Source organism: Eurytemora carolleeae, unplaced genomic scaffold, assembly GCF_000591075.1.
Source record: "Eurytemora carolleeae unplaced genomic scaffold, Eaff_2.0 scaffold321, whole genome shotgun sequence".
NCBI classification, from domain to species: domain Eukaryota; kingdom Metazoa; phylum Arthropoda; class Copepoda; order Calanoida; family Temoridae; genus Eurytemora; species Eurytemora carolleeae.
This window is the reverse complement of record NW_019396506.1, coordinates 21,122-36,464: the sequence shown is the minus strand read 5'-3', so window position 1 is coordinate 36,464 and position 15,343 is coordinate 21,122. Positions and strand designations below refer to the sequence as shown.

At 34.6% G+C, this 15,343-nt stretch overlaps 1 protein-coding gene across 1 annotated transcript; it reads right to left on the bottom strand.

Moving 5' to 3' along the window:
* Positions 1-360: 360 nt before the first annotated feature.
* On the bottom strand, positions 361-3,998 carry LOC111704552 (IQ motif and SEC7 domain-containing protein 2). Its single transcript, XM_023476825.1, has 2 exons — positions 3,891-3,998; positions 361-3,192 (listed from the first exon to the last, which is right to left on the bottom strand). The coding sequence occupies exon 2, from the start codon at positions 3,189-3,191 to the stop codon at positions 576-578; it is 2,616 nt and encodes an 871-aa protein (XP_023332593.1). The 5' UTR covers position 3,192; positions 3,891-3,998; the 3' UTR covers positions 361-575.
* Positions 3,999-15,343: the final 11,345 nt, after the last annotated feature.

Below are 15,343 nucleotides of genomic sequence, written 5' to 3'. Positions count from 1 at the left end.
TATATGTTTAGGAAGGTATTTTTATATTTGTTAACACTTCGTTTCTAAAATATAACTGTGAACACGCTTTTAAAGGAATTGAGTCTTTGTCATAAAAATCTGATCATCTAACCAGCCAAATCAATGATGTAGACCTTAAATATTTCAATTTCTATGAATTTTGTTAGATCAAATAAACTAAGTTTAAAATATCAAAGGTTTATACCATTAGGTCACAAAGATATAGGGATTAGAAAAGTTGAGTTTGTGGCAAAGCCTCCATTTCTTATTAATCAATTCTGTAGATTTGTATCTATAAAAATCATTTAACCTTCAAACTATTCCTATCTTTCTACACAATCTTTGTAAAAATTCTTTAAATCAAGCTGCAAAATCTTATTTATTTATTAAACTTAATGTACAGTAAAATTTTTCTTAATTTCTATATCTAAGTATTATTAGTCAATATCACATTTAGAGTTATAAGAAACATCCATGATGTATATAATGTATATAAAATTATAAACAATATTATAGAATTTAAAACAGAATCAAATCTGTTAACAATCACGTAAGCTATTGGGGACAGTGGACATCTATTTGATCAAATTTGCGTCTCTCAGAGCATGACCCATTACATCCATTTCAAATATAGATTCTTGAATATCCATGACAAACTTGTACTGGTCATGCTCGCTGGATGCGGCCAGGGTTGCCAGCACAGCACTGTCACCCTTTCTGGAGATCTGAATACCGTATTTATAAACAGAGGTTCGGAAGAGTGTGACCTCGAGGCCGGAAAGATGAAATGAGTCCTTGTAGGAGTAAACAGCACTACTCCCAGCCTTCCCAGACACCTTTGTCACCAGCATCATGTCGTTAAACAGCCAGATATCCCTGTAATGGTTGTTGGCATCAGCCTCCTTCTTTGTGTTGATGTCCACAACCTCGGCCAGTCTACAGAGACAGACGAGACGACGGTGTGGCTCTGCTAGATGTGGAACCTTTCCGGATATCCTTGTTCGTAACAATGCTGCCTGCATCACATGATCTACTCCGCTTCTGAGCTCTTGCTTCTTTATTGCCTTGTAGATGGACTTGAGGAGCTTGTGGTCAAAGTCTATTCCGCTGTCGGAACCTTTTAGGTTGTTGATAAAATCTTTTTCAGTCATTTTCTTCTCTGTTTTCAGGTTTGGTGTGTGAAGGTCCGTGCTCAGAAGCATGATTGCAAATGACAGAGTTACGACTGAATCTGTATTTTTTAACTTGGAAGAAAAAACCTGATTTCCCTTCAAATACCGTTTTCCAAAAACTTCCATTATTTTTTCTATCTTCTGAGCCTCTCCAGGAATCTGAACTGAATGGATAAATTTTCTCAATGCCTTGTCTATCCTTAATTTGGAGAAATCAAAATTCTCCATAAAGCATTCAAGAACCTTCATTGAGAAAGCATTGGTGACCTGACCAAGATACTCTCCGATCATGGATCTTGCGAGATCTTGTGTTGAATGAAGAAACCTGGCCACTGCTACGGGAGATAGTTCAATAAATCCCTGTTTTACCATAAAATCTAACCCAATATCAGGTTGAGTATTGAACAGGTTTAATCCAACTCGAAATTGTCTTTTTCTCTCCACCTCGATCATTAAATCCCTAAATTCTGTGATAGATTTAGAGCTGGGGGTCCGGGGTTTAGGTGGGGTGGGGGTCTTGCTCCCCCGGCTAGATATATTCTCAGTACTACCCTTGCTAGATTCTATCTGAGCGTATATAGCTGAAACCGAGTCAATAGAAGCATTCTCCAGGTTTCTAATATTTTTGTTAAAATGGTTTCCAGTCATTGCAAGGTACGGAGACATAGCCGACTCAACCGTACCCTTACCTCCTTGTCGCTGTACAGCACTGTACAGTAGGTTCATGTACGGACTATCAGGACTGGAAGGGGAGAAGACGGGATGCATCTTTACATATTCTCCTGAATGACTCGTCATGCTAGTGTTGACACTGTTCCCTCCACTGTAGACACTGTTGGTGTCCCTGTCACAGTTCTGGGACACAGATCTATGCTCCGGGGACCCTGATATACTGTAGTTGGGCCAAGTGAATACATGCTCTGAGGAGGGGGTCAAGGGAGACAGGGGTAGTTCCGGATCCGAGGGAAGAGATGAACCACCGCTATCACTGGATCCGGTTGACATGAGAGAGCTCCGGAAAGGTTTGGGACGGGAGTAGATTGAGTTCTCCGAATCATTGCTCAAGTTTAGATTCTTCGGTCTCATCATGTCTGAAAGTCTGGAGGAGGTTCGTTTTGGTGGAAGAGGAGGAAGGGGTAGGTTTGGAGGTTTAGCCCATTCCAGCTTTCTGGTTACACCTGGAGTTCTGGAAGATATAAGTTCATGTCCCAGTCCTGACTCCAGGACAGCATGGGACTGTACAGGTGGGGGTGGGGGAGGAATCTCTCCAAGTATTGAACCTGTATCCAGGTTATCTAGTTCCTCTGCACTGCTATGTAGAGGATAAACTGCTGGCATTTTTACTCCAGTTAGTTTGGGAGCATTGGGTAAAGGTATATTTAGATTTCTCATTGCTTTATACATTGTTTCAAGCTCTGCAATCCCTGCTGGAACATGTTGATGAGATCCTTGTACTTGGGACTGCTGGTGGACCTGACTAGAGAAGGAAAGCCGACGAACAGGAGTCTCCGGGTTGGGAAGAGGACGGGATTGCCAGGATACTCCTGAACCCTGAGCTGGAGCTGATAGATGAAACCCGGCAGACAGTGCCTTGGCCTCTTGTTGACAATGTCCACAGTTTGTGCAGGAATCCTTCTTAATTAATTTAGGGTTCCTGGGTAGTGTTCCATGACTGAATGCAGCTCTCTGGAACCCGGAAGCAGGAGACCTGTTTCCACTGTACAGATCTGTAATTGCTGTACTTGTACTGCTACCGGAGCCCCGGCTTAAACCTGTGAGAGTAGAGTTGAATGAATCTGATCTAAGCCGATGATACTTCGAGTTATCGAACCCAGGTCGACAGATTTCCTCATAGTTATCGTTTAGTTTCATGTCTCTGCAGAGGGTCTTGTAGGAGTCGGCCATCAGGGCCTCGACAGAGTTCTCCTGTGTCTCTATATATGTTCTCCATCTATCCTGTAAGCTGGGTCCCATCTTGTGAATATGTCCAGGGCTTCTGGGAAGCAGAACACCCTCCATCCTTAAAAAATATATATTTTATTCTAATTTAGTTTTTAACATTTCAAAATAAAAGTATTTAACAAAAAATTTCAGAATTAATTGACTTCATAAATATGGAAAAATATTACTTTAGTTGATGATTATCATATTTACTGACTGAACTGAATTGAGTCATTGCCACAAACCCAAACTTACTAATCCCTATATCTTTGCAACCTAACTGTGTAAATCTTTAACATTTCAAACTTAGATTATTTGATGTAACAGAATTCATAGTTGAAAATATCTAAGGTCTACGCCACAGGGTTGAAAAGATAGAAGGATTTGAAAATCAGAGTTTGTGGCAAATATTCAATTTCTTGGATAAAAAGCAAATTATGTGTATAGAAGTTTAAGGTTGTATCTAGAAATTGATATACTTGCATCTTGCATAGTGCATTGATAAGGAATATTCCTGGAAGTGTTTTTAACTCTTCAAAACCCGATTTTGAAACTTTTAAATTTTGGACGCAAAACAGTGTTTGTTCACATGGCTGTTTCAGCTTAAAGAGATTTTTGTTTAGTTTACATGCATACTTAAATATTCTCATAAACAAGTTTAATAGTGCTTATATATATCAACCAAGAAATAAGTACATTTAAAAATTAAAACATTTACAACTCTTCAAATAAAAAAAAAGAAGAAAAAGTGTTAACAATTAAATCTTTTCAAATCACCTTTGAATATTTTACGTTGGAAATTTATAAATCTGTCTAATATGAATCACAACACACGACACTGATATGTCCTTCTCGTTCGAAAGTTCAGCTACTACTGACTAAATAAATCCGCTCCGCAAGAAGGGACGGGACGGGCCTGGAGCCTGGTCCGCTACAAGAGGTTTAATCCAACTCGAAATTGTCTTTTTCTCTCCACCTCGATCATTAAATCCCTAAATTCTGTGATATGATATAAGTTAAAGAGAAAAAACGCAGGGTTGGTTGTGCCCCCCCCCCCCCTCCCAATTATGATAGGGTTTAAGGCACTGAGCCTTTCAAGATTTCAATTGATAAAATTCTCATAAAAACGTCAAAACTTAATTCTATTCAATTTAATTCGATTAAAAAAAAAATTGCATTGGAGTTGTTTAGTTTTTGTTTTGTTGTAGATATCCCTGATCTTTGAAGATAATCAAAATAATATTAAGTTGTAAACTTTTAACTTTTTCTTCCATTGTTTCCATTTTCCTACGACCCTGTGAATACGTGGTAATTAACCCAATATTTAATATATTCAATAAATCCAAGTTTGGTCAGGTGCAGGGGCGAAAAGATATATCAAGTTTCGAGATTTGTTACTATATTTTTAAAAAAAAGCTTATTGTGAAATAATACCTTATAGATATTCTTAGCAAAAGTTACTTTAAGAAAATATCTCACAAGTTTTAAAATCTTCTGCAGGCTTTATTATTTAATGATCATTTACACACACTAGTAAATTATGCAGGAACGATATCTGGGTATCAAAAAAGGAATTGATATTGTCGTCGTTTTTCATTGATAAATTATGTCATTTCATTCCTTTGTCCTGCACCATAAATCCATAAATAACTTTTATAGAGCTTACACAAGTGAAAATTATCAGTCAGTAGTTATCTTAACCTTCTTTTCGCTGAGCCGAAGGTTAAAAGGGTGCCGTTGTGAATCGGAAATGCCTCTATTTAGGCGGAGGGTCATTTGAAAATAAAGTCAACAGTCCCTTTTATTGTATGATTAAGGAATTAAATTGTACAAGGCAAATTAACGTCTTTCTTTATCATAATACCAACATCTGGATATTTATTCTGAAATAAAATCACACAACCTCTTACTCTTTATAATTTTTAAATAAACAACTTTTACCGCACTTAGACCAATATTACCAACCCATAATTCAACCAACAGCGGGATATTAGGTTACTTAACTGTCCCTTGGGACAATTTAGTGAAATAGCTTTGTCAATTTTTCGTAAAAATATTTGCGTGTTTTTATCTTTTCGGTAAATTAAAAAGTTTACTTAACTACGGGTTCCCTCGACCATTTTTGTGTTAATTTTGTAAATAATCATTCATTCAGGAGCATTTCCCAAATATTTTTACAAAAGTATGCTCACCAATTCTAAAATCGTTTAACGTCAAAATGTAAATATTTTTACCCTGAAACAATACAGGAAGTGAAACGTCCGGGGGCGAGTCAAAATTCATTCAATTCTCGGCAAAATAAACTAAATTTGATGAATCTACTTAGCGAGATAGATAGATAAATGCCCATGTATAGGATTTTAGGGATGGTCACCTTCCAAACAATTTGAGAAATAGTTTATTTCTAATTTACTGCCCCGCAGCTCGGACAGGTTCATGGTTGAATCATGTTCAGCAAAAAAATATTAAGTTATTTAAAAAAAAGAATAAATAAAATCGCAATTCTTGAAAATTGTAGAAATTTGTTAAAGTCAATCTTGTAATGAAACATTATGTAAATGTTTAGGAAGGTATTTTTAAATTTGTTAAAGTCAATCTTGTAATGAAACATTATTAATCTCCATACAGAATCTTATTGTTCCAGAAGTCTAGTATAAAAATATACTAGTTTATCTCGACTTTCAAGCGTGATTAAAGATATATTAAAAATATGATAAATGATTTTCAGGACTTCAAATTTGTTCTCTTTTTTCACCCCTGGTTTAGATCAGTGGCGCGTAAATACAAACAAGTCGATATAAATAAACTCTAAATCACCAACTTTTGGCTGTCCAACCGTCTAACTGATTAGTTATCTAGCTCTCAAACTTATTATTTTATACTTCCTATTTTTAATTTATTTTTATAACTGTGATCACAGATATGTGCACAGTCATAAAAAATATTAAGACAGTGTTGACTTTGGTCAGTCATTTTATACTTTTTTTTCAAAAGCTGCAAAGCACTTTTGGCGTGAATCTTGAAGGAGTATTTCGCAAAATTCTGATAGAGTTTCGCGTCAACATAATCATAATATATATAGTTTATAGTTTAACATTTTTTATTCTTTATTTTCTATTGTATTAGTGAGAAAAAATTACGCAATCTTAAAAAAATTTTGATTTTTAATCACAATTATTATACAGTTCCTTTAAGTTGCTTACTCCGGCACTATGACTGTACGACGTATGCTGATGGATGACCTATGTTTATGTATTTCTAAAGATAATTACTTTAAACAATACACACCAACTTGTATATATAAATACTTTAATATTTGTATATATTATACTAATATGCATAGATACATTGTGGCTCATCGTGGCTAATCAATACTTCCTCCTAAAACAAAAATAATATATTAATTCTATATGTAGATATGATTTTATTGACTTTTACTTTAAAACTTCTTAAACAATTCCAATTTACATTTACAAAACCTAGTTCTTCATCTTCTACAAATCTAAAACTTCTTCATATACAATACATTTAATTTACTTCTTCATATTTAATACATCTATATTTTTCTTCATATATATGTAAATATATATTCATAAAACTTTTAATATATTATTATATACTTGAAATTACAAACTTCTCCATCTATATTTATACAATCATAATTTGCTTCATAAATACATATACAATTACATATATTCCAATACANCCCCCCCCTCCGACATATGTATTGTTAACCCTTTCCAATATATTTTCATTTAGTTTTTGTATCAAAACTTGTTACCAGTTTTTCCATGAATATATTCAGTGTTCACTGTTGGTAAATTTATATGCAGCTTTTTGCACATATTATTTTGCATATTGTGCGATTTTCTTGCCTTGATTCAAACTGACCTATGCGCGAATATCGGCTTTTATTTGTATGACCATTTTCGATTCGTTTTCGGATACATCCGTACAAGCACGGTGTTTGTAAAAATTTCTTAAGAAATGTTTTATTCCCAAATAAGATAAATTAACCCCCCCCCCTCCATAATTTTTAACCCTTATGATGTATCCTAAATATGGGGTTGAGTTCGGTTTGATTTCCACATTTTACTTATTTGCGTCCTGGCAAACTTTACAAAATAAAGGCTTTCTCTCTTTTAGCATTCCCTGTTTAACATCACATTGCTTTTGAAAAGTTGCGTTCATTTTCAAGACAGGGTTGACTTTGAAGTGTCGCAACGCCGTGGACTCTGATTTAACCAATATAACTCGCCAATGCTTTTTTGTCCTAAACATTGATTTTTAAAAAGTAATTGGCAAATTCTCATAGATTTTTGCTTGAGAGCTTGCAACCTTTAAATCAAAGGAACATGCTTATTCACTTAATCTCAGCTAAATACATTTAGACTGCAGTCCTGTCACTTACATTTTTCTACGGGGATTAAACAATAAATCTGTAAATTTAAACCAATCATGAATCGATATGAAAACCAATCCGAAACCTGGAGAAACCTAACCTAAATCAGGGGAAACCTAACCTAAACCAAGGGAAACCTAACCAAATTTAGGGGAAACCTAACCTAAACTAGGGGAAACCTAACCTAAACCAGGGGAAACCTAACCTAAACTAGGGGAAACCTAACCTAAACTAGGGGAAGCCTAACCTAAACTAGGGGAAGCCTAACCTATACCTTTATGAAACCTAACCTAAACTAGGGGAAACCTAACCTAAACCAGGAGGATGCCTATCCTAAACCAGGGGAAACCTAACCTAAACCTAAAGGAAACCTAACCTAAACCAGAAGAAAACCCATCCTAAATCAGGAGGAAATCTATCCTAAACCAGAAGGAAACCCATCCTCAACCAGGAGGAAACCCATTCTAAACCAGGAGGAAACCCATCCTAAACCAGAAGGAAACCCATCCTAAACCAGGAGGAAACCCATCCTAAACCAGGAGGAAACCCATCCTTAACCAGGAGGAAGCCCATCCTAAACCAGAAGAAAACCCATCCTAAACCAGGAGGAAATCTATCCTAAACCGGGAGGAAACCCATCCTCAACCAGGAGGAAATCTATCCTAAACCGGGACGAAACCCATCCTCAACCAGGAGGAAATCTATCCTAAACCGGGAGGAAACCCATCCTAAACCAGGAGGAAATCTATCCTAAACCGGGAGGAAACCCATCCTAAACCAGTAGGAAACCCATCCTAAACCAGGAGAAAACCCATCCTAAACCAGGAGAAAATCTATGTAAAATCTGGAGGAACCCTATTCTAAATCAGGAAAAAACCATCATAAACTTGGAGGGAAAAAACGCTAAAAGGAGCCCAACAAATGAAAAAAAAATTTTGTCGTATATTGAATTTAAAATCAAGAATGCTTTTTTATATTAATTTGAGTGAAAACCAATAAAATGTTAAAATTAATCGGATAAAGGTTTAAAAGGTAACGTTATAAATCGTACATGCCACTAAAATTGAAATTACACATACATCCCCTTTAATCTATCTATCTTCTTCTCTCTATTTCGTCGTCTATCTGAGCGTCTATTTAGCTGTCTGTTTAGAGGTCATAATTTAGGGTCTAGTTTTCGCAACAGTGCTTTAAGTAGACCACAATCAAATTTGAAAAGAATAGATTAAAAACTTGACACAAAGAATTTAGATTTATCAACTCTTTCTACTGTCAACCCCCCCCCCTAACCCTCTCTCTGAATTGAACCCTCCCTCTTTTCTATGAAAAAAGAAACGGTTCTTTTCATTTTATAGAAAACAAGATATTAATTGAAAAAACATAGTTTTTTATAATTATGATTGTGTTTTGATTTTCCTTAAGTTTTGTTCCCCAAAAGTTGTTTAGAATTTTTTTTCTTTTACAAATGTATTACAGGACAAAAACTGCTCGTTATTGAAGCATCTAGTCTCCTAAAGGACTCTATCAAAAACCCGTTTTCTCTGTAGTGCAAGATATTGCTACCAGGACTCCATTTTTTCCAGGAATTTAATCTCCATACAGAATCTTATTGTTCCAGAAGTCTATTACATGAACTCAATTGGTCTGTAGAATCCTATTGTTCCAGGAATATATTCCATAAAACGGATTACTGTAGAATCCTATTGTTCCGGGAATCTATACTCGACATAGTAGTATATTTTGAAATGATTTTTCATCTGAATCGTTTAATAATATTGTTGGCTGTCCTAGCTGTTGCATCAGTTAAAACTGTCAGATCTGATTAACCCGCTGTCCCAACAACAGTTCTGTGGTTCTTTATCTGTTATGACTTCACATGTTTTTGTGTTAAATGGTTCCGTAGTTCTTATATCCTTCAGGTCATTTAGGCCAAATCTACAGTTAAGCGTACACACCTTTAACTGGGGAGAATGGAGGGGGGTGGGGGTGCAAAATGAATTCGAATTAAAACTATATTTTACACAGGAATTTATACATGTAAAGGTAAAAATCGTTAATAAAGAAATCAATTTCATGTTTTTTTCCCTGTATGACTAAATGAGTAATTGTTTTCACCCGTATGGATGAAACTATAACTGTTTTCACCTCTATGGATGAGAACTGTAACTGTTTTCACCTCTATGGATGAGAAATGTAACTTTTTTTTACCTTTATGGATGAAAATGTAAATGTTTTCATTTCTATGGATAAACATGAAACTGTTTTCATCTCTATGGATGAAAAGTGTAACTGTTTTCACCTCTCTTTATAAGAAATGTAATCGTTTTCACTTTTTTGGTTAAGAAATGTAACTGTTTTCTCTATAGATGATAAGTGTAGCTGTTTGCATCTCTATGGATAAACATGCAACTGTTTTCACCTCTATGGATGAAAATGAAACTGTTTTCACCTCTATGGATGAAAATGAAACTGTTTTCACCTCTATGGATGAGATATGTAACTGTTTTCATCTCTGTGGATGAGAAATGTAACTGTTTTCACCTCTATGGATGAGAATGTAACTGTGTTCATCTCTATGGATGAGACATGTAACTGTTTTCACCTCTATGGCTCTATGGATGAAAATGAAATTGTTTTCACCTCTATGGATGAGAAATGTAACTGTTTTCACCTCTGTGGATGAGAAATGTAACTGTTTTCACCTCTATGGATGAGAAATGTAACTGTTTTCACCTCTATGGATGATAAGTGTAGCTGTTTGCATCTCTATGGATAAACATGCATCTGCTTTCACCTCTATGGATGAAAATGAAACTGTTTTCACCCTTATGGATGAGAAATGTAACTGTTTTCACCTCTGTGGATGAGAAATGTAACTGTTTTCACCTCTTTGGATGAGAAATGTAACTGTTTTCATTCTATGGATGAGAAATGTAACTGTTTTCATTCTATGGATGAGAAATGTAACTGTTTTCATTCTATGGATGAGAAATGTAACTGTTTTCACCTCTATGGATGAGAAATGTAACTGTTTTCACCTCTGTGGATGAGAAATGTAACTATTTTCATTCTATGGATGAGAAATTTAACTGTTTTCTCTGTGGATAAGAACTGTGACTGTTTTCTCTATGGATGAGAACTGTAACTGTTTTCACTACTATGGATGAGAAGTGTAACTGTTTTCTCCTCTATGTATAAGAAATGTAACTGTTTTCACTTCTTTGGACGAGAAATGTAATTATTTTCTCTATGGATGAATAGTGTAGCTGTTAGCATCTCTATGGATGAAAATGAAACTGTTTTTACCTCTATAGATGAAAGTGTAACTGTACCTCAAATAAGTGAGAAATGTAACTGTTTTTACCTTACTGAATTTGAAATGTCACTATTTTCACCTCTACGTATGATAAATATAAATGTTGTCCCCTCTGTGGATATGAAATGTAGCTGTTTTCCCTTCTATGGATCAGAACTGTGATGTTTTTGATTTCTTTGGATACGAACTGTAACTGTTTTCACCTCTATGAATAGGAAATGTAACAGTGTTACCATTTTACACCTCACATGGAATGTTTACACTAATGACTGGCATATTTTTTATTGTTAGTATACCAGGTATATTTGTATATAAAATCTGAACTTTTTATTAATTTATAATCTCAAAGTTCAAGAAGAGGGGGGGGACGGGGTTGGAAATCATAAGATCCCCCCCCCTTCCTGCCCGATAGTTTATGAATTATATTTAAAATTATTTTGCGAGTAAGGTTGATTATATAAATTAATCAACATTTATTTTGGTTTTACAAGCTTTTATCTTTAGCATTCCGACTTAATTATTTAATGCTTTCCTTATAGGGAACCAGCTGGAGTAAAAACAGAGGTATGTCACTGTCAGTGTCACTGTAAAGAAAATATTTTTTATTTCAGGATTCCAGAGTTCCAAATAAGGTGGTGTGGCCATATTTTCTAGATATTTAGATATGCCGGTGTTATTGTGTGTAAATATTCTCAACACTAAATCACACACAAAGAACCCCCCCCCCCCCCATACACCAACGCACATTCTCACACATTTCAAAAATGTATTTTTTCTACGATATGTAACATTGGACTGACTTGAATTTATTGGAAGTACTCTGTACCAGGCTTGAACAACTTAATTGTACAGTATATGTTACATCAAGATTGTATAATAAGGTTGCCTACTCTCTATGCGCTCCAATGTACGGAAAATGCTGACGTCTCCTTGGTATATTTATAGATAGAATCCGTATATGACGTCACTCTCACCTCTATAATCAGTGACGTCAAATGAGGATTTTATCTATCTACATTCCCCGTACATTGGAGCGCACGAGACTCGAGAACAAGGTTATAATGCAAGGAAAGTTCATGGCAGTCGCGTATACTCTGCGTACATATTAAAACCAGCTCTCTCTGGGCCAAATTTGTAAACAAAAATAGATGCATCAATGTTTTTTTAGTATCCGAGGAGGATAAAAGTATTTAATTTTGATAATTTTGAGAATTCACATATAATAGTTTCATATGATCAGAATATTTCATTGATTTTTTATGTGAAAAATGGATCCCATATCAGGCTGTGACATCCGTCTTGTGTTTACATTACCGCCCAGAGACAGTACACTGCAGTACAAAAGATGCGTACACCTCTGAAATAACTTTCCTTGCAGTATAACCTTGCTCGAGAGTATGAAAACCTTATAATACTACCATGATGTAGATTGTACAGACTAACAGATAGGAAAACGTAACAGTAAAATGAGAAAGAAATATCTAAGATGATATTAACATAAATTTTGTCAAATATATTAGCGGAAAATTAATAAAATTTTCGTAAAGCTTCTTAATTAAATCTTTAGAATTTAAGTTAAAAATGTATTTCCTTTTATTGCATTGTTATCATCACTTTTCAGCATCGCTCCGGGTGCTTTCTTATCTCTTAAAACTTATTTGCTCTTGTATCCTCCTTTTTCTTGAATGAACAGAACAATTTTTTCAAATTAGTTCACCTTTTAATTCTTATCCCTATTCAGGCTGACGTCTGGTTTACCCGAAATAGTCGGGGGGGGGGGGCGGACCCCCCTCTTTTTCCTTATTGTGATACAAATCTATAATATTTGATACATTTTTGGAGAGCCCTTGGGCTCTATTATAAATATCTGCAAAAAAAATGCAAAGTTGCAAAATTCAAATATTTATTGAAAAATCAAGTTATTAAGCCAAAAGTGTGGAAAACAAAAAGTGCGCGAAATATGATAAATTATTCATTTCTGAAAAGCCCTTACAACGGCGAATTCGAATTTGCAAAATTTTCAAAAACTAAATTTGTATTTAAGGAATACTGAATTGTGCAAAAATTTTTGCAAAATTTCTTCGCAAAAATTGTGCTATCTGCTTCCTTATGTTCAAGGCTTTCCGAAGAGCTATAAAAAGTCGAAATTCATGACCGGATGTAGGTCTAAATATAGATTTAGCCTGGTAAAGGTAAAATAAGGTATTCAGGCAATATTCATGAGGACTCAGGCAGTAGGTATAAAAGCCCCACTTTGAGCCTAAAGTGAGGGGAATAAGTTAGATTGAAAAGGAAAAAATGTAACACCCTCAGACCAATACTTTTTGAGTTATCTCCAAAAAACGTCAGGGGGGTGGTCTCAGGGATGATGAATCAATGTTTTAAAAAAAATTTGTTGCGTGCCTTCAATGTTTCTGCAGCAATTATCCATAAGAAATCCATGAAATCCATGAAAATAAAGATTTTTAAAAAGATACATCCTTGATTGCAGAGAATAGTTTAAAGGATACAGTTGTGTATCAAAGATGGCATTATATAATGGAAGGTTCCTTGAAATTACGCGTACACTCCCTTTGATAATGTTTGAATGTTGAGCTGTACAGTCCCTTTAATAAAGTTTGAATGTTGAGCTGTACAGTCCCTTTAATAAAGTTTGAATTTTGAGCTGTACAGTCCCTTTAATAAAGTTTGAATGTTGAGCTATAAAGCATGTTTAGCAGGTGGGAAGGGCGGGGTTGGATAACTCTCTTAATGAATTTTTGAATGATAAATTTTCTGTTTAAGTCAGTTCACGGATTATAAAGAAATATACCGCTAAGTACATATTTTTCAACCGAACTGAACTAGGCTTTAATATATTTGATAATAAGAATTTTTTTTAAATTGTCATCTAACGGAAAAAAATATGTGATTTATTTTTATTGCTATGCAGCTCAGGTTTTTCACTATCTATATAATATAGGTATATGAATATAATAAGTATATATCTTAGCTATAACTGGCCAAACGTCTAGACCAAATTGTCTGATTTTTTAGGAAACCCCACATGGGCTTTCCGGGGGCAGAGTAACATAGGCTCAATTATTTTTAATTTTTGAAATTTCACGGGCAACACCGGCTTTTTCAACAAAAACCATTATTTAATACCAAGCACGGGTAATCGGCGGGAGTAATTATGAGTAATATTATAAATATTAAAACGTCATAATGAAGTTTAAACGAACCCTTCATCCCTCTCTCTATTCTGCAATTAATGGATAAACTTGTAATTTCTTTTAGATACATTTTCCTTGGTATAAATTCGAGAACAGTCCTTTAGCTAGCAAAAAGTTGCCTAATGTGGGCGGAACGTAGCTGAGAAGCTTGAAATTAATTGGGAAGAAGATAAGAAGAGGAAGAGGGGGGCCGTGAGGGGGCGATGCTTCAAAAAAAATTTAAACATTTAAAAACTGTAGAATTAGAATAACACTGTCACCCAAAGCCGTTGCTAATATAGCTATTATCAACCTCTTTACCGTCACCTATTTCCCGGCCCTCCAAAATGAAAACCTATGAAGGAGGTTTAGGTTAAACCGGTGTTTAAACTCCATAAAAGGTTAATGAACCAACATCTGTCAATTTATTCTCTTAAACAGAGCACATAGATTCAGCCTCCTTATAAACAGTCTCATCAATTTTTAAGACAGGGCTGACTTTGAAGTGTCGCAACGCCCTAAGCTTTGATTTTACCGCTCTAACTCACTTATGCTTTTCTGTAGTACATTTATTTTTTTTCAATAAAAGTTTTCATTTTACAAAATTAACTTGTTTATTGTTTGAAATGTAAAATTTAAAATACAGGTTCAAATTTCCTTAATTCCTAAAATCAAAAAACGAAAACTTTGAGGTAATATTTTTTATACAGACCAACCGACCATAAGCATCCTTTGAAACATGTTAGTTTCCACATAAAAGTTGGACCTGATCGGTTCAGCCGTTTTAACAAACATCCAGGCAAGCCTAATATATATTATAAATAGAACATAGGCTAGTGTATAAACTGTATCTACTTAATTAATATTAATTTCAAAATTATGTTATATTAATATAAAGCAGACTATTTTTTCATTCAAGTTTTGGTATTGTTCAATTTTAGCTTTAATAATTTCACTTGAGCAGTTCAGAAACATTTAGAGACTAATATAATCGATCTATTGCTGAAAAACGGTTAGATTACATTTAACCAAGGCTGTAATACAAGGAAAGTTAATTGCGGTCGTGTATACTCTGCGTACATATTGAAACCAGTTCTCTTTGGGTGGAATTTGTAAACAAGAATAGATGAATCAGTGTTCGTTTAGTATCCAAGGAGGTTAAAAGCATAGAATTTTGATAATTTTGATTATTTGAGTGCTGACTAATTAACTACTTGTAAATGCACAATGAATATATTCTTAGTTGAGTTTTCAATATGTATACTTTGTTTCAACAAATACGATCAAAACAAAATTATCAAACAATATATTTTTAATT